The sequence below is a fragment of the Pteronotus mesoamericanus genome, unplaced genomic scaffold (assembly GCF_021234165.1).
Source record: "Pteronotus mesoamericanus isolate MK-2021 breed Mesoamerican mustached bat unplaced genomic scaffold, CSHL_Meso_final scaffold_21, whole genome shotgun sequence".
Taxonomy (NCBI): Eukaryota; Metazoa; Chordata; class Mammalia; order Chiroptera; family Mormoopidae; genus Pteronotus; species Pteronotus mesoamericanus.
Window position 1 is genome coordinate 15,352,322 of NW_026555310.1, and position 19,221 is coordinate 15,371,542.

The following is a 19,221-nucleotide window of genomic DNA, read 5'->3' on the forward strand; positions in this document are numbered from 1 at the left end:
TTTCTCACTTAAGGGTTACTTTGGCTTTTAATTTTCAAACTATGTCTTTCAAAAAAAAACTGAGAGATCCCCTGAGTATTCTATACTCAGTATGTTTTGGCCAAATGATAGATGCTTTTAATAAAAACTTGATTGGCTGGTTACTTTCAAAGGTGTTTGGTAAGGTAGAAAGGCAGTGCCTAGAAAATGACAAGCTAACTTCCCAGGGTTTTTTTCCCTAATATTTTATTATAGGAAAATTTAAACACAGCAAAGTCAGCCCTGACTGGTGTGGCTCAGTGGATTGAGCACCAGCCTGTGGACTGAAAGGTCGCCAGTTCAATTCCCAGTCAGGGCATATGCCTGGGTTGCGGGCCAGGTCCCCAGTTGGGGGCTTGAGAGAGGCAACCAATCTCTCTCTCACACATGATGTTTCTCTGCATCTCCTTCTCCCTCCTTTCCCCTCTCTCTAAAAATAAATAAATAAAACCTTTTTAAAAATTTAAAAAATACAGCAAAGTCAAAAGATTTTACAGTAAACACATTCATATACCCATCACCTAGGTTCTATCATTTATATTTTTCTATGGCCTTTTAAAAAGTTGTGGTAAGAATGCACGCACACACAAAATGATATTTACCATTTTAACCATTTTTATGTGCACAGTCAGTGGCATCGAATACCTTTGCATTGTTGTGCAACCATCAGCTCTATCCATCTTCAGAACTTTTTTGTCACCCCAAACTGAATCTCTGTACCCATTTAAACAATAGCTCCCCGTTCTCCCCCCGGCCCAGCCCTCTACCCTCCCACCCCCACCAAGCTTCTGGTACCTCTATTTTCTGTATCAATGAATTTGACTATTCTAGCTACCTCATGTAAGCAGAATTATGCCTTTTGCATCTGGTTTATTTTACTTAGCATAATGTTACTACTGAGTTTTACCCATGTTATAGCATATATTAGAATTTCCTTCCTTTTTAAGGCTGAATAATATTTCCCCATATGTACATACCACATTTTATTACTTATCCATCAATGGGTATTTGAGTTTTTTCCACCTTTTGGCTATTGTGATTAATGCTACTATAAATGCGAGTGTTTGAGGCCCTGCCTTCAGTTCTTTTCTGTATATATCCAGAAGTGCAATTGCTTGATCATACAGTAATTCTATTTTTAATTTTTTGAGGAACCATCATACCATATTCTACAGTTGCTGCACCATTTTACATTCCCACAAGCAATGCACAAGTGTTAAGTTTCTCTGCTTCCTCACCAGCACTTGTTGTTTCCTGGGTTTGGTTTGGTTTGGTTTGGTTTTGGATGATAGTCATCCTCATGGGTATGACTTCTTAGTTTCTTATAGCATACAAAGCTATAGTTCTTTATAGACCAATAAACCTAGAGTCTTCAGCATTATAAGCTCAGAAACCAAATCATTAGTAAATCAAAATGTAATCAGATTCTAAGATACTGACTCTTACTAACCCAGGAGACTTATTTTAGATACCAAAGAGAGATGGGAAAACAATCAGCTGGATTTCGGTTATCTGTCCAGTAGCACCATGACCTGGTTTGGGTGGGGTCACAGGAATCCAGGGAAACCAATTTATTATTTCCTTAACCAAGCAACTTGATATTCTTTCACTGATATGGGTAGGCTCTGCCTGGAAGCTAGAGTAGCCTCAGAAGGCTTCTTGCGCTCGGAAGCAGAGGTGTGGAAGCCTGACCCTCCAGCTCCGAACTAGTGACCCTGAGGCCCATGGGGCTGATGTCCTCTCCGAAAAGCCCTGCGGAAGAACTGCCCATGGTTGTCTCTCTCTTTGCTCTGCTCCCTCTGCCTTTTTAAGATGATTTTTTATACAGTATATTGTTCTTATTCCTGAAACGTTTACTTTAGAGTTTAACTCTGGTGGACAGGCTTATTTCCCTTTTTCCAAATTCCTGGCTAGTACTTCATTGTAATTCCCAATTGCTACCTAGATGATTGATATAGTAGATTTTCCCTTGAAGAAAACCACCCAAGTGATACTCTAAACTCTAATTTCTTTCAATCTGGACAATTAAAGAAAAACTTGTTTTCTAAAGATTAGGCAGTATGCCTCTCTGAGTCCATGCTCTCTGTTGGGCACATACCTCTATTGTTGCCTCATGTCTTCCCAAGTTTATCTCTTGAGGCAGACACATGGGCAATTTAGGGACTTTGAGTTCTCACAGTTGTCCAAGGCCTTGGCACCAGATATAATGAGTCCAGGACAGGCACGTCTAAGGGCTGTCCCCTTTGTGTTAGTATCTCAGACTCATTCCCAAGATGTTCGTAGTTGCCGAGTATCGCCAAACAGTCAGTTATAGAATGATTTTTTGTTCCAAAGAGAAAGGCTGGGGACAGTCAATAACTACAGATCATCTGTATACAGAAGAGGAGTATTATCATTGCATTACCATTATTACCAGTTTCTTCCTAAAGTAGCTATGCACATGTCGTCTAGCTGTTGAGACTTTTTTTTTTTAATCTTCAACCAAGGATATGTTTATTGATTTTAAATAAAAAAGAAGGGAGAGGGAGAGAGAGAAACATCGATCGGTTGCCTCTTATATGCCCCCACCTAGGTATGTGCCCTGACCGGGGATCGAACCCACAACCTTTAAGTGTAAAGAACGATGCTCCAGCCAGCTGATCTACCTGTCCAGGGCAGAGACTTTTATTCTTAATGTCATAATATATAATGATGCAGGGCATAGAAGAACATTACATGATCTAGGAGATTGTGAGTACTGTCGTCTAAGTATAGATATTCTGAATATGTAAACAAATGAACAGATGTGAGTAAATCCTAGAAATATTCTATTTACATTTAAAGATGGAAATAAATTACTTAAGAATAGATTGGCAAGTCACTTTATTTTTTTTTTTAATAAATAATGCATACCTGTGTGCTTATGAGTAACTGGTTTCATTCTACACTGAAATTGAGTAGTCATTATTGATTTTGTTACCCCTAGGAAGGACTATTTTGAGGAATTTATTTAACTATATAGGATTTGCACTTATAGTAAAATTGGCTAATTCTTTTATTTCTCTAATAAATATTACTGGGTTTCACTGGTGATACAGTAAAACATCAGATTTGGACTCAGGAAATACAGATTCAAATTTATTTAGGTGCCGCCAATCTTAGAAATCATTCAGTTTGGGAAAAACAGAAGGACATTGAAATTGGCTTCAGCAAAAACGGGGATTTTTTGGAGCTGTGAGGGCGTCTTCCAGACCCAAGAACAAGGACTGTGGCTGGTTTGGAAACAGTCTCTCCACAGGCAGGCACTGGGTCTCTCACTGGAAGCAAATCCTCTCTGCCCTTCCTTTCCCCACCCTTTCCTCCTGTTCTGCTTTATTGTGCTGAGGCTCGTCCCAGCTCTGACTCCAATAGCCTTTAAATGTTCAGTAAGAACTGACTTGGTTTTCCAGTGTACTAATTTGCAGTTTCTGGGGAAAGACCTGATTGCTCCACTTAGATGAAGCGCGTGCCTCTTACCCAGTCAGTTGTAGCTGAGGGGTTAGGAGCGTGGGCGAGGGTCAAGGTGGGGCCTGGAGTTGTGCTTCTCCAAGAATGTGAGCATTAGCAAGAAGCAATTGGTAGGAAATAGGTAGCACCCCTAGAATAATTATCTGTGACCTTGGGTGGTCATAGATAATTGAGAAAACTGAGTCTCAGTTTTCTCATCTTTACAGTGAAATAATGAAAATCTCCCTCTCACTAGTTATTGTGACAATCTGATTAGACAAACCACATAAAAACTCTTCTAAATTAGAAAGCTCTGTATCATGGTTAAAAAATAAATCAAGTAGATTTATTTAAACCACATCACTTTTGTTTTTCTGTGAATTAGGCTCTATTTTGGAAGTAATACTCATACAATATTATGCTGAATGCCACTGTAATTACCTATAATCAATTATTCCAACTAAAAACAGGTCAAATGGTATAACTACACAGAAAAATGTTGAATATTAGATTTGGATTAAGGTTTAATAACACAACACATATAAATTGTTATAAAGCATACCATTGGATACTGATACACAAAGCCACAGAGATTTTTGAGCTCCTAATAGGTGCTTGGCCATACAGGGTACAAAGAAGGATGCAAGGCTATTAAGAAGTATTAGGAACATGTCCTCAAAAAAACTGGCAAGCTGAGAAAAATGTCTATGAAAGGGGTAGTAGGGAGAGCCTGGTAAATGTAAGTTAGACTACAGAATTTCCTAAGTCAGAGAGGTCACTGAGGGCTCTCCTGGTCAGGGAAAGCTGTTCAGAAGAAGCTGGAATTCAAACATGAGTAGAATCAAATAGGGAAGCTAGAGGAGAGGAAGTACTTCAAGTAGTGGAATGCTGAGTCTTAGGAGTCAACTGCCTGGAATGGAATTTTTCACTAAGAAAAAACATTGAAGCCAAGGAGTAGTGAGCAGTTCAGCCTGTATCCTGGGAGCTTTAGAAGATTCTGGAACAAAGGAATTTCATTAAGGAGGGGATATTTTAGTCAGGGTAATTTCCCTGGTGCCAGTAACCAGATGGGCTTGAGGGAAGAGCCTGGAGCCTTCATCTCCCAAACCCCTTGCCTCCTAGCGAAGGAAACTAACGCTTTTATGACAGGAACACTACTTGCCGCCTAAACAAACTAGGTTTCAGTTTAAGTACTCCAGTTCTTCCCATTTTCCTTAAACATGATTATTTTTCAAATTAGAATTGTTTTCCACTTTGTCATTCTTCACCTACCGTGTGTCCAGATCCTTGTGTAAGATCAGCTGATAAAACTAATTTCAGTAGGTTTTACTGTTTTAGAGTAGGAAGGATACATAGGGAAAAATTAAACAACGTAAGTACTTAACCCTCATGTAGATTTGTTTTCCGTGACTTCCCTTTGAACCACCTTGGTGTTCCTGGATCACGTGAGCTCCGACCTGGCTGTGACGTGACGTGACCGGGCGCCCCGTCAATGCTGCTGTAGTAAACGCCTGTGCACTTCCCCGGTCCTGCTTTTAAGTCAAATGTGTCGCCGCTTGGGGAATGTCAGCAGGGTTGGGGGGCAGCCAGTGCTGCTGAGGGGCTCACACTTGGGTTGTCCAGTGCCCCACCGCCAATGCCGCCATCCCCAGGGAGAATCAGCACCTCAGCGGGGGCTTGCTGTCACCAGCTGTCTCTCTTCATGACCGCACGTAATGGTATTGGCCCTTTAAAACCAAAATCAAGCAAGTCGGTCATAAATTTCATTCTGACTTGTTTTTACACCACCTCTTTAGTGTGTCTGTGTGATGTGATGTAATGCTTTACATCTTGCTGATCAAGAGTGTTTGATTATAAGTCAGCACAGAGGAATTGTTGATGGGAGAAACCTGGTTCTTGCTGACGCTTGTAAAGAATTACAGAACAGCAAATTGTCCTTGAGAAGAAAACAAAAGTCCAGAGCTCGGCTAGGCAGGCACCTCATGGTTCCCAGCTCCATCAGCGGTGTCCCCGCAATTTCCAGTTCTTAATTCAAACCCACGTGGCACCCTCTCATGGCCCACTAGCAAGATCCCTTTCTCCCCTTTCCTTCCCACGTTCCCTCTGCATGGTTCCCCCCTGGCGTGGGGCCAACCGTCTCCAAGCTCTTGTGCAGGCGCACTGTAACTGGGGGAGCCGCCTGCATGGCTGCTGCATCTTGCCTTCCTGCTCCCCAAAACCGCGTGGTCAGAAGCCTCTAGCATGGCTGCTGCGCCTGGGTCCCAACCCCTGCACGACTCCTCCCCTGAAACCCCATCTCTGGCTCCTTTGGCAGGGCCTGCAACCCGGGGAGCTGCTTGCCTAGTTAGATCCTGGGTTAAACTTATGCAGACCTTCCTGGTTAGCCTTGTTGGTATGCAAAGTAACCACCTTTGCATGTGAGGAATGAAGCTGTCCTCCTGTTATTGACATGCAAAGTTACTCAATGGCCCTGCCCCGGGTCTCCCATCCCCCATGGAGTGCATGAGACTATCCTGTATTTTTCTTGGACACCCCAATTTCTGGATCCCATTACAAATCCCCTTTGTGGGGGTGCCTAGATGCACCCTGTTACAGAATGAGGGCCTGAATCTTCAGATCCAAGGATTGAGAGGAAGGGAGGGAAGGGAGGAGAAAGGGGGAGAAGGATGAAAGAGAAAGAATTATGTGTGTGTTTTGCAGAATAAAGCTATTCCTTATTCTGAATGCCTAGAACCATCAGACAAAAGGTTTCATTGCAGTATTTATTACAGCTAGGATGAGTCATTCTAGACCGGAAAAAAAAAAAATCAAAGGAGGGATGGGTGGGTCACAATTACAAAGACCTCAGTGACTTGCTGGAATGATTTTACAACTACCCCTCCCTTAGGCTTGTCTCCTGCCGGTCCTTCTTCCCCCTTAGGAGGAAATCCTTGTGGAAGATGAACTCAGTCCTTCTGGAGACAGCGTTGACTTCTGCACAGAATACTAGTTTTCACATATATCTAACATTCATTTAGGGTTTGGCTCTACAGTTTGTTTGTTTGGGTGTTTGTGTGTTTGTTTTTGTAGCCACATAGCTTTACAAGTCTTTCAAATTTTTTAAATGTTGAATTTATCAATGCAGTACAGCTTGTCTTCTGATGCCACAGAAAGTAAGATTTCATTATTTTCCTTGTGGTGTCTAGGGCTGCTTACAGATAATTCAGTGGACTGAAGTTGTGGCAGGTACTTAGTTAAATTATAGAACAGTTATCTTGAATAAAACTTGAATATTCAACCTGTTTATTTTCCTGAGAGCCAGGAATAACCAAGTGTCAGTTTCCAGGTGTCTATGAGGCTGAAACAAGAATGTAATAAAACCTGAAAGAATAAAATGTGGATTAAATGCTTTATCTTAGGATACGACCTGTGTGCTTGTGTCGTAATGGTGATTCTGATGTGGGACTGAATTCCTGATTCAGATGGAACCTGAATACTTGTAAAGTGTGTATTGTTGCTTCCTTTAAATATAAAAGAATGTACCTGTACAAAGTGCTATAACGCTGCGTCCTTTTCCAGTTCAAGGTCATTCTTTGGATTTACATCTTTTCTGTTGCTACTGTTCTTTTGTTACGGAAAGCCAGACTCAAGACACGATTCAGGGAACGGAGTAAGCCTTTATTCACACGCGCGGGCTCAGAGGAGGCAGTCTCCAAATTCTGAGCCCCGAATCGGGGTTAGATAGGGGTTTATAAGCCCTAGCATTCCGGCAGGAAACGGATGGGCTTCCCAGGTGGGGGAAGGGATTAGCATTCAGGTGGGAGATTGATGAGATTGATGTGCTACCCAGGTGGGGGAAGGGATTAGCATTCAGGTGGGAGATTGATGAGATTGATGTGCTACCCAGGCGGGGGAAGGGATGTGAAAACGGGCTACAGGAACAGATAAGCAATGATTAACAGTTAACCTGGGAGGGGTCTCTGGCTAGGCTGCTCCTCCCAAGTCATCTTGCCCTTATCATTCCCCCCTTTGATGCTAGACGAGATTGGCCTGAGTCTTAGCATCATCACACAAGCCACGGTGGTCACTCTGTTGGGGTTGGGTCGGGAGTCTCTGGTTCCTCGGGTAGACGGCCCACTGTCCTTCAGTTCTCTTCAGCCGGACTGTGGGGGCTCCCTTCGAGGTGGAGTTTCGGTGGCTCCGAAGTCCTGGCTCGTCTGGATCTGCTGCTGCCTTGGCCCGAGTGTAGTGGATCCAAGGGGTTATTCCTGTAACTTTAAGGGCAGTAGGGGTGGTTAATAGTACTAGATATGGGCCCGTCCAAATGGGTTGGAGTGGTTCCTTTTTCCAATCCTTTACCCATACATACTGGCCTGGACGGAAGGGGTGTGCTGGCCTCCTCAGTAACCTCTAGGCAGCAGTGGTCTGGGTCCCCTAGTTCGGTCGGCAGGAAGGTTGCAGGGTTTAATCTTTTTACAGTCTTTACCTGGACCCGAGGATTCTCTTGGAGTATGCCCTGATATTGTGTCAGTCTGGGGTTGGACAGCCATCAGTGCCCCTGTCCTGCCAGGAGGCTATGGATGCTATGGGGAACGAATAGAGTGGTCTCCTGCCCCAAAGTTAATTTGTCCGCTTCTTGGAGCAGGGATACTGCGGCTGCAACTACCCTCAAGCAAGGGGGCCACCCAGCCGCGACGTTATCCAGTTGCTTAGACAGGTAAGCCACTGGGCGCTCCCAAGGTCCGGCTGATTGAGTTAAGACCCCCAGAGCAACCTTGTCCTTCTCATGCACATGTAGATAGAAGGGCCGGCTGGGGTCTGGTAGGCCCAGAGCTGGGGCTTTACTAAGGAGGTCCTTTATTTGAGCAAAGGCCTGTTCCTGTTCTTTTCCCCATGCCAGGGGTAAGGTGTCTGGCCCACGCAGGGCCTGGTAGAGTGGCCTTGCTCTGGCTGCGAACCCCGGGATCCAAATTCTGCAAAAGCCGGCTGCTCCCAGGAACTCACGTAATTGTCTTCGTCCGCTCGGGGCTGGGAAACAGGTAATGACCATTTTCCGGTCTGTATTTAGGGATCTTTTGCCTTGGGAAATTAGGAACCCTAAATATTTGACTTCTTGTTGGCAGATTTGTGCCTTTTTCCGTGAGACTCGGTACCCTTGTTGGGTTAGCAGTTTTAGGAGAGCTCTTGTCCCCTCTAGGCATCGGCTCTGGTCGGCGGCAGCTAAGAGGAGGTCATCAACATATTGGAGTAGAGTTAAATCCTTTCCCTCGTCTGAGAAAGATTGCAGGTCCCGGGCTAGCGCTTCGCCGAATAACGTGGGGGAGTTCTTAAATCCCTGTGGCAACCGGGTCCATGTCAACTGTGTCTTTACTGCCGTATGCGGGTCTTCCCATTCAAAGGCAAAGATAGGTTGGCTGGCTGGAGCTACCGGGATGCAGAAGAAGGCGTCCTTTAAGTCTAGGCATGTGTACCAGGCGGCGGTTGGCGGGAGTCGGCTCAGTAGGGTGTATGGGTTCGGGACTACCGGGTGCAGTGTGACGACGGCTTCGTTTACCACCCGGCTTCGTTTACCACCCGGAGGTCCTGCACTGGACGGTACCCCGTTCCGTCAGGTTTCTTGATTGGCAGGAGCGGGGTATTCCACGTTGATTGACAGGGGACCAATATACCCTCTTGGAGGTGCTTTCGGATGACCTCCGATATTCCTAGGCGGGCCTCCCTTGAGATAGGGTACTGTCGCTGGCGGCACGGTTTAGCCCCCGGTTTGAGTTCAATTATTACTGGGACCTGGTTTCTGGCTAGTCCAGGGGGATTGTCCTCGGCCCAGACCCTGGGGAATTCCTGCAGCAGGTTGTCTCTAGCCTCAGGTCTGGGGCCATGGTCACCAGATTCCCCAGAATACAACTGGTATTCTTCCTCTCGTGGCAAAATGAGGGCCATGAGCCTAGGGCCGTCCACTTGCAGCGAGGCCTCCCCTGACTGCTGGAAGGTGATTCGAGCTCCCAGCTTCGATAAGAGGTCTCGCCCTAACAGTGGGACAGGGCATTCAGGTAGGTATAAGAACTCATGTCTAATCCGGTGGCCTCCCAGATCAACAATTCGGGCCTGGCAGAAGCGTTTTGGGCTACTTGGCTGACCAGTGGCCCCTACAATGGTGACTTCTCGTCCGGATGGGGGAGCTACAGGGGTGGTGACGACCGAGTGCTCTGCCCCGGTATCTACCAAGAAAGAGAGAGTCTGGCCCCCAACAATCGCTTCGACCATGGGCTCATGGGGGCCTAGATTCAGGGAGCCCGGTCTTCCTCATTCTGAGTCTAGGCCCGCCAGACTAAGGATGGTTGGCGCCGGCTCAGAGGGTGCCAGACCAGCCTTCTTTTTCCGGTGCGGGCATTCTCTTTTCCAATGTCCTCTTTCCTTACAATAGGCACATTGGTCTCTCTCCACCTTGGCGTGCCCTTTCTGGTCTTTCGGTCCCCCTTTGCCTTTTGCTGCCGGCTGACTGAGGGCGGCTGCTAGCAGTGCGGCCTTTTTCTCTAATCTTTTCTGGGCTGCCTTCTCAGCGGCCTCCTCCCGGTTATTGTAGACTTTATTTGCTACCTCAACCAGCTGACTGATGTTCATGCCTGCAAAGCCCTCTAGCTTCTGGAGCTTTTTGCGGATGTCAGGGGCCGATTGGGAGACAAAAGCAGTGTTTACCATTAGCTGTGTATCTGGGCTTTCTGGGTTGAAGGGGGTGTATATCCGGTAGGCCTCTAGGAGCCTTTCTAAGAAGTCCCCGGGACATTCATCTGGCCGTTGGACAACACTGGCCACCTTTGACATATTGGTCGGTTTTCTGGCCCCAGCTCTGACCCCCTGGAGGATGGCTTCCCTGTACCGGTCCAGGGCTGCTCTTCCCTGTTCGGTGTTGTGATCCCAGTCAGGTTGGGTCTCTGGGGCTGCCACCCGAGCGTACTGAGCTGGGTCTATTGTGCCCACTGGAGCGTTGGCTTCTAGATATCTCTGGGCCTCCTGGAAGACTCTGCGCCTCTCTTCCGTATTAAAAAGGGTTAGGAGCAATTGGCGGCAATCGTGCCACGTTGGCCGGTGAGTTTGCATAATGGACTCCATTAGGTCTATGAGTGCCTGGGGCTTCTCCGAATATGAGGGTGTGTGGTGTTTCCAGTTCAAGAGGTCAGTCGTGGTAAAGGGCTGATAGTAAAACACGACCGGTCCCGGGTATAAGGTCCCATCAGGCCCCGTTCGTGGCGGGCCCTGGGTCTCCCGCAGTGGCATCTGGAGGGACTGGTGGTGTCTTAAGCGGGAGGCGATAGGAGATTCTGGGGGCGCTGTTGCCTCGGGCTGCGGGGGCGAGACTGAAGGGGGCGGTGTTTCAGGCGCCTCCGCCTGACCTCCCAAGTTCCTAGCTGGGTAAGGGGGAGTCTGCACCGGGGGTTCTTCCTCTGGTTTGGCAACTAGGATGCGGGTTACATCCCTTTCCTTTGATCGGGAGCAACAGTTCCGGGCTCCCCTGGCTTGCCTTCCCGTAGAGCCTAGGTGACGAGGTTTGACCCCCGCACACTTCCGGAGCCAGTCGGGCATCTCTTGCGCTAGCTCCTGCCACTTTTCTATGTAGAGGAGTTGGTTCGGGTGTCCTGGGCTTCCTGTGACTATGAGATGGACAGCCCTAATTATGTCTAGGTCAAGGGTTCCCTCAGGAGGCCAGCCTACCCCGAACCTGGGCCACTCAGCGGAACAGAAATTTCTAATTGCCCCGGATCCATATCGGGCTGCTGGCCCCGGAACCGGTCGAAATTCCTTAACATGCAATCTAAGATGGTAGACTGTCTGCCCCCCATGATCCCTCCCGAAACGGCGCAGACAAACGGGGGCAACAGGGATACTTTCACTTTCGCCCGCCTGGCCTCTCCTCTCGCGAGGGACTTGGGTCTGTCTTAGCTAAGGCTGCCCGAGTAGAGTCCGGGTTAGCTTCCCAGCCGTTATGCCGTATGACAGACCGAGGACCCGCAGGTTAGGGCTCACTCAGACTCCGTAGGCTCGGGGGAACACCGCTGGCCTGTGGAGCCACACAGTCAGTCACTCACTCAATCACACAGAGGTTAACACTTTCCCTCCCGACAAGGAAACCATGCCAGAGGCCGGTAGGCCTGAGAGGTGATCAGCCTCCCCTTCCACCACTTATAGGTGGGTCTGATTCGGGTCTGGTCCCCGGGGCACTTACCAGTCTGGCGCCTTCAGGTAGGCTTGGGTCCGCTCCCCGAGTGCCCGGGTTATGGAACGGCCCGAGGTCGGGGCCAAGGGGAGCCCAGCCCCTCGGGACCCGAAATCACCGGGGCACGTGCTTCCCTCTGGAGTCCGGGCTCACCCGGCCGACCCCAGTCGTCTTCACCGGAGGCAAACGGCCTGCTCGTGTGAGTCGTTTCCCGGTCAGGGAACCAAATGTTACGGAAAGCCAGACTCAAGACACGATTCAGGGAACGGAGTAAGCCTTTATTCACACGCGCGGGCTCAGAGGAGGCAGTCTCCAAATTCTGAGCCCCGAATCGGGGTTAGATAGGGGTTTATAAGCCCTAGCATTCCGGCAGGAAACGGATGGGCTTCCCAGGTGGGGGAAGGGATTAGCATTCAGGTGGGAGATTGATGAGATTGATGTGCTACCCAGGTGGGGGAAGGGATTAGCATTCAGGTGGGAGATTGATGAGATTGATGTGCTACCCAGGCGGGGGAAGGGATGTGAAAACGGGCTACAGGAACAGATAAGCAATGATTAACAGTTAACCTGGGAGGGGTCTCTGGCTAGGCTGCTCCTCCCAAGTCATCTTGCCCTTATCACTTTAGACACATTCAAAACATGAGCGAGATCAAGACTGATGTTGGACGCGCTCGGGCATGGATAAGGTTGTCTCTAGAGAAGAAACTCTTATCCCAGCATCTCAAGCAGTTGCTCTCTAACCAGCCACTCACCAGGTAAGAGATTGCCTCTTGAGGCATTTTTGTTTCTGTGACCTGTGTGCTTACCAAGCAAATTGCATACATTGACAAACTGTAGTTTTATTTTTCTTACATAAAGAGCGGTCTCGAGATGGGGAGTCCACACAGTGCCATGGTAGATGTGGGCTTTTCGTCCCTCTCCTAGACAGTCCTCAGTATGTGCCGATCACCTTGTGGCCACAAGATGGCTACTCTCGTAAAACTAATGAGTCAAAGGGTTTCTTGGTTGTTAGGTTTTTTAGTAGCATTGTTTTCTTTCTTTCTTTTTTTTTTTTTTAAGATTTTATTTATTTTTAGAGAGAGTGGGAAGGAGGAAGGGAGAGGAACATCAATGTGTGGTTGCCTCTCTCTCATCCCCCACTGGGGACCTGGCCCACATCCCAGGCATGTGCCCTGACTGGGAAACGAACCAGTGACCCTTTGGTTCACAGGCTGGCACTCAATCCACTGAGCCACACCAGACAGGGCACCAGAGGGTTTTGCCTGGTTTTAAATAAGCATTACCAACAAATTACTTTCCTGAAATTTCCAGTCCCACAATCTGCCATAGCTGTTCATGGCCTCCCACCCTTGTCAGCTCTAGTCATCACTTTCAAGTCTTTATCAGTGTGATAGACAAAATGGATTCACAGTTATTTTTCCTTTCATTACTGACTAGGTTAATAATGTTAACTGTCTATACGTTCATTTTTGTGAATTGTCTGTCCTTTCCAGATTAGAGTTTTTACTCAGCTTGTCTAAGTGGAGCTGTTTACTTTAAATGGAAGGCATAATGAAAAATATACAAAAATGTACTATACCGTTATTTTGTGCTTGTCTTGCTCTTCCCTAGAAAGCTTTATAAGCGTTACGCTTTTCTACGTTGCGAAGAAGAAAGAGAACAGTTTCTTTACCATCTCCTTTCCCTCAACGCTGTGGACTACTTCTGCTTCACCAGTGTGTTCACCACTATCAGTAAGTCTGGAGAATTGACTTAAGTGAAGAGTTGCTCAGGTGACTAAAGGAATAAGAGTTCATATTTTTAAGAGTGACACATACCACAGTACAGAGAGACAGGCACTGTGATGCCCCCGCCCCCTCCCTTTCTCCCTTTAAGAGTGAAGGTTGTGCCCTGGCTGCTGGAAGAGAGCCCTCAGCTCCCGGCCAGGATGTGTGCCTCACCAAAGAGAACCACCTTCCCCTGGGGAGCCCTCTGTCAGGACCAGCCAGCCTCGGGGACTGGCCAGAGGGCTGGGCCAACACTGGCCTGTGGATCTGCTGAGGACTTCATTATGACAGCATCACAGCTCAGCTTCTAGTCAGCCTGTGCCTCCTCACAGGTTGATCCCAGAAGCAACACTCTGCATACTAATTTCTGACTCAGCATCTGCTTCCCAGGAAACTCAGTCTGCAGTAGGAAATAGGATGAACCTGAAAAGGAATGTTTTACTATATTCTTATATCTTATCCAAAACACATAAATTCAAAGAATCAGTATGTGACACAAATAAACTTCTGTAACTGAGTGTCATTAAACTCTGATGATTCAGAAAGACTTCGGGATCTTGATGGACATTGTAGTCCATAGAGGGAGGAAATGCTGCTTGGAGATGAGTTAACTAAATTAAAGGATTTATTCTCTTCCTCATTACTGATTCTTAATAGCAGTTGGTCCCCTTCCTAGTTTAGAGAATTTTTACTTGTATCAGTTGGGAGTTATGTTCAGCTGCAAGTTTCAGAAACTTGCAGAATATTGGTTTAAGCAAATTAGTAGTTTTATTTTTCATACCTAACAAGAAGTCTTGAGGAAGGCAGTCCATGGGGCTGTCATGGACGCAGGCTCTTTGTCCCCTCCTCCTAGACAACCCTCATGGTCACAAGGTGGCTATTCTCAGTCCACCATCCAGCAGGGAGGAGGAAGGAATGCCAAGGAAAAAGGATCAGAATCTGTGCTAGAAAAACAATTTTCCAAGAAATAACAGTGAACTACACCAACATTTCATGGGCCAGAGCTGTGTAGGTTTTGGTTTTTCTAGCCTCTGGTACCAACAGATAAGGAAAACTGGAGTGGAAATAGCTATTGGGCCAACCTATAGTATCTGTGTAGCTACTGTTATCTTACTAGTTTATTGTGTGTATGAGAAGCTAAAATGTTATATACAGTTTTGAAAGAAAAGAAATAGTTAGGATTCCTAAGATCCTCCTTATCAGTATGGATGGACCTGGAGAACGTTATGCTAAGTGAAAGAAGCCAGTCAGAGAAAGACAAATACCATATGATTTCACTCATGTGGAATCTAATGAACAAGCCGAACTAACAGGCAAAAGAGAGATAGACTCATAGATGGAGAACAGGCGACAGCTAGTTGGGGGGACTTTGGAGAGGAGGGATTGAACAAAAAGGAAAAAGGACTCAGGGACAGGGACAACAGTGTGGTGATTGCTGGGAGGGAGAGGGTATAAGGAGACTAAACGGTAATGGAAAAAAATAATAAAGATAAAATTAAAAAATAAACTAAAAATCCTCCTTATATCTGCAGTTTCTCTTCATGTAGGAAACTCAATTTGAGGAATTGAGATAGTTCATAAAAGACATTCTGAGTATAAGTGATACTACTTTTTATAGTTGAAGAAATCACTATTGTGCATCTGTAGGCCCTTTGCAGGCACAGAACTGCTGGCCCTCATAGGCCTTTTCTGCAGCTTTTCTAATCCTGTCCACGGAAGAAACTACTAGGAGCCTGTGGCACCTAAAATAGTCTTGCTCTAACCTCTTCTGCTTTCAGTTTCAAAACCATTTTATTCTTGTGATTACTAAACTGTGAAAGCGTAGCCTTTCCTCTGACGTCTTTCATCTGCTCAGCCAAAAGAAAAAGAAAGGGAGGTTCTTCACTCAACATAAAGAAGGTGATCTATGTGAAATTAGGGAAATGAACCATCTATCCCGTTCATTTTCCACATCGAAGCATGCACTGAACCACGAGCGCCTATAGTGAGGCGGCACCAGGGCACCTTGTCTAGTGTATGTTTTTCATCTTACCTGTAGTTCTTTCAAGAAGGGCTTCCAACATGCCCTCTTATAACCAAGTGAGCAGAAATCACAAGAATACCAACAAAAAAATATGGATTCCACCCTGCTTTTTGAAAAAGAAAACGTGTGACTGAAGGATAAAAATGTGCTACTGTGTTTGAGCCATCACCACTTTTTAAAGGAAAATGGAGGGAGGGTTGTAGTGTCTAACTTTATTGTGACTGCACATTTGAGCAAAAGACAGTGGAAGTACAGTGACACCTAGCGGTGTGCCTTTCGAGAGCCTGCAGGAGCACCGGTTTCACACAGCTTTTTCCACATCTTGATTCCCTGCGGCCCCTCCGTGAGTCACCTTAATAGCTTTTCAAGTTGTGTCCAGAATGGATGTGCCTGCCGTTGTTTATTATTCTTGGCTTTGCATATCGAGCTGTAAAATTGGGATAGGAAAGTTCGGAAGTGCCATGCTTTCAAGCATTGCCCAAGGCAGTCAGCAGCAAGGGGACAGATCCACCCCCTTTTTCATGTGAAACCATCCAGGAACTTGGCTCATTTGTGCTCAGTTTTGGAACAGAATTAATGAAAATGTTAAAGCAATGAAAAGGCTATATGGCACTGTCAGTGTTTGTGCCCTCAGGTATTCTGGTGCTGATGCCTGCGACTGTTTATACCTGCGGCGGTGGGGGGGATGGACATCAACCATGGTGGCGTGCGTGCCATGCACACATAGTGACGTGTGTGCTGGGAAACCGCCGCAAGTGTCAGGACTTACGGCCATAAACGAGACCTCATTTCTCTAGACCAGGAGAGGTTGTAATGTCATCCTTTTATCTAAGTACATCTTGACGGGTCATAAAAAGTGAATTATATGTGAAAGCCAACAGAGTTCTTAATACAGATTTGTTTTGTTATCAGGAGAATTTTATTGTGATCTTTCATTAATTTCAGCATTTTTCTTCCAGTGATTCCATATAGGTCAGTGATCATCCCCATCAAAAAGCTGAGCAATGCGATCATCACATCAAACCCCTGGATCTGTGTGTCGGGAGAGCTAGGAGACACGGGAGTGATGCAGATTCCAAAAAATCTCCTTGAAATGACTTTTGAGGTAGATTCAGCTGATATCCTTCTTAGCACAAAGTGCCATGTGTTACTCAACACAACAATTCCAGTTTCATTTTCATTTTTCCTTGATTCAGATAATAACAAGGAACACTAAGGCATTCAGGATCATTTTTGTAATCATATTCCTAACCTTTGTCATAAACATGTAAATTTATTTTGTATTTTTTTTTATTTTAATTGTTAAGCTCTGTATTTCTACTCATAATGGTGCGTGGTGGGCCTTTTCCAGGTCCTGTTCCACGACTCCCGTGCCCTGGTGCTAACGGCCATCCCCACAGTGGTTCTCTTCCTTACTGTAGAGTACTGCCTTCCTGAACGTGGCCGAAAGGACAGGACAGGGGGGCTGACACCCATGCTTATGGCCTTTATTATTCTTGGCTTTGCATAGCGAGCTGTCAAATTCGGATGGGAAAGTTCGGAAGTGCCGTGCTTTCGAGCATTGCCCAAAGCAGTCAGCAGCAAGGGGAGTCATCCACCCGCTGTGTCATCCACACAGTGACATTTATGAAGTGATTTGGTAAAAATGCCTTTCAGTGCTGTAGTTCCGAGCTCCCTTGGTGAAGCATTCCCATGCGTTTGAGTTCGCGTGCCGGTGGATCCGGGCACGCTGGAGGAAGACAGTACCTGCTCTTGTTTCAGGAAGGCAGTGGTACTAACCGAGCGTCCTGTTCTCCTATTCCGTGCCGTCCGGGAATAGCACTTTCCACTCAGAATCCCATTTTGGCCCCATCTATCCAGTGAACTCTCAGCCCTCTGAATATGAAAGATTAAAACCCTTGGCTTTTCTTGGACTACCAAGGAAGGAACATGAACTGCCGTGTAAGCCCCATCATGGCTGTTTCCAAACCCTGCCTCACATCTGGCTACTTCTTTCCTTCCCCGCAGCCCCCCTCACGCGAGTCACGCTGTCATGCCCTCTCACTGCGACACAGAGAAGTCAAGGCCCTTAAGAACTCACGGCCCTGACCTTCCCATCCTTACACAGGCACTTGGGATCTGTGATCTTTTATCAGAATTTAATTAACACTTATTTTTATTATTCCTGTTACTACTTTCTTGCCAGGAAAGATGTTGATAACCATGCTTTTTTTTTTTTTTTTTTTTTTTTTAACAGTAGCTTCAAAGACTTCTAGTAGATGAGGTTTGAGGTCAGTTACGCCTTAGTATTTTATTAGAAACAAAAATAACTGTCAGTGATTTTTTTTATATCTATAGTTGTTTTTCTGACTTCTCTGTAACTGAATCTGAATAGCATCCTTTTTCCACTTCTTGAAGTTCTTTTCATCCTTTAAGGCACAAATCACTGTCTGTGCAACATTTCTGGGTTCCCCAGTTAGAAGTAATCTGGATTCCCGAGTGTTCTTTTACCACTTGTTTACATCTCTCGTCTAGCACCTGTGCAGTCCCCTCATTAGATAACTAATGCCCACTTATCTCCTGTCTCATCAGATGGAATATACTAGATGTATTCACACGTCTCCAGTGCATAGCAGAGCACACATTACGCAGAGTGGGTCCTCTGCAGTTAAGTTAGGTGGAACCACAGAACCACAGCTAAAGCTAAGAGGCAGTGGGATGGGATCGGGTACCGAATAATCTGTGGTCCTGTCTCTACAGTGCCAGAACTTGGGGAAGCTGACTACTGTTCAGATTGGTCATGATAACTCAGGACTGTTAGCCAAATGGCTAGTGGATTGCGTCATGGTCAGAAATGAAATCACAGGACATACTTACAGGTAAGTAAATGTCCTTAGTATTTCAGAATTCTTTGAGACTCTTTAGACAAGAAGAGGTTTAAGAATTGTTTTCCTTCTAAAACTTTCCCACTACCTTCTGCATCTTAGTTTAGTTCTTGGGGTTATTTTATTTCAGTTTGGTTTATGTGATACAAAAGTTCCCAAAAAATACTTGACAAAAACAAATTGTGTTTGCTGCTAATGCTTAGATCACAAGTGTTGCTTATTATATTGAAAAAGATTGCTGTAGCTCTGATAGGAAGGAAGGAAGGAAGGAAGGAAGGAAGGAAGGAAGGAAGGAAGGAAGGACGGACGGAAGGAGCTTAAAATAATTTCAGTAAGAGGAAAGGATCTTTCAGACTGTGCTGGTTACAGCTAAAACTACTCTTTGGGAACACTATTTTCTTCTGTAACTTAAGTTTGACATTAATTTTTAGTTTAAGAATATTCTTTGTAGAACTAAGCACAAAACTTTAATGTAAGTTATGTATGAGAAAATATTAAAGAATTATCTTAGAGACAGCCAAGATGGAGGCATAGGTAGAAACACTTTGCTTCCTCACACAACCAAAAGGACAACAACCAATTTAAAAACAAAAAACAACCAGAGCTGTCAGAAAATCAAACTCTATGGAAGTATGACAATGAAGGAGTTAAAGGAGAAACATTCATCCAGACTAGCAGGAGGGGTGGAGACAGGCAGCCTGGGTGGAGAAGACATGCTGCAAGGTAGCGGCTGGAGGACCAGGTGGGCAAGGCAGCAGCTGGGGTACTAGGTATTCACGTGCAGATAAACTGGAAGGAACAACTGGGGAACGAGACAGACCGCGTAACCCAGGGTTCCAGTGCAAGGAAATGAAGTGTCAAAACCTCTGGAGGTAAAAACTTGTGACGGTTGTG

General features: G+C 45.9%; 1 protein-coding gene across 3 annotated transcripts in view; it reads left to right on the forward strand.

Moving 5' to 3' along the window:
- The window catches only part of DENND5B (DENN domain containing 5B), a 166,366-nt gene that overhangs the window by 133,988 nt on the left and 13,157 nt on the right, over window positions 1–19,221 (forward strand). For all 3 annotated transcript variants that reach the window (XM_054591280.1, XM_054591278.1, XM_054591279.1), the window contains 4 exons: window positions 12,301–12,429; window positions 13,286–13,407; window positions 16,423–16,568; window positions 18,203–18,321. In XM_054591280.1, coding sequence (XP_054447255.1) covers window positions 12,301–12,429; window positions 13,286–13,407; window positions 16,423–16,568; window positions 18,203–18,321 — 516 coding nt within the window. The remainder of the gene's footprint in view (window positions 1–12,300; window positions 12,430–13,285; window positions 13,408–16,422; window positions 16,569–18,202; window positions 18,322–19,221) is intronic.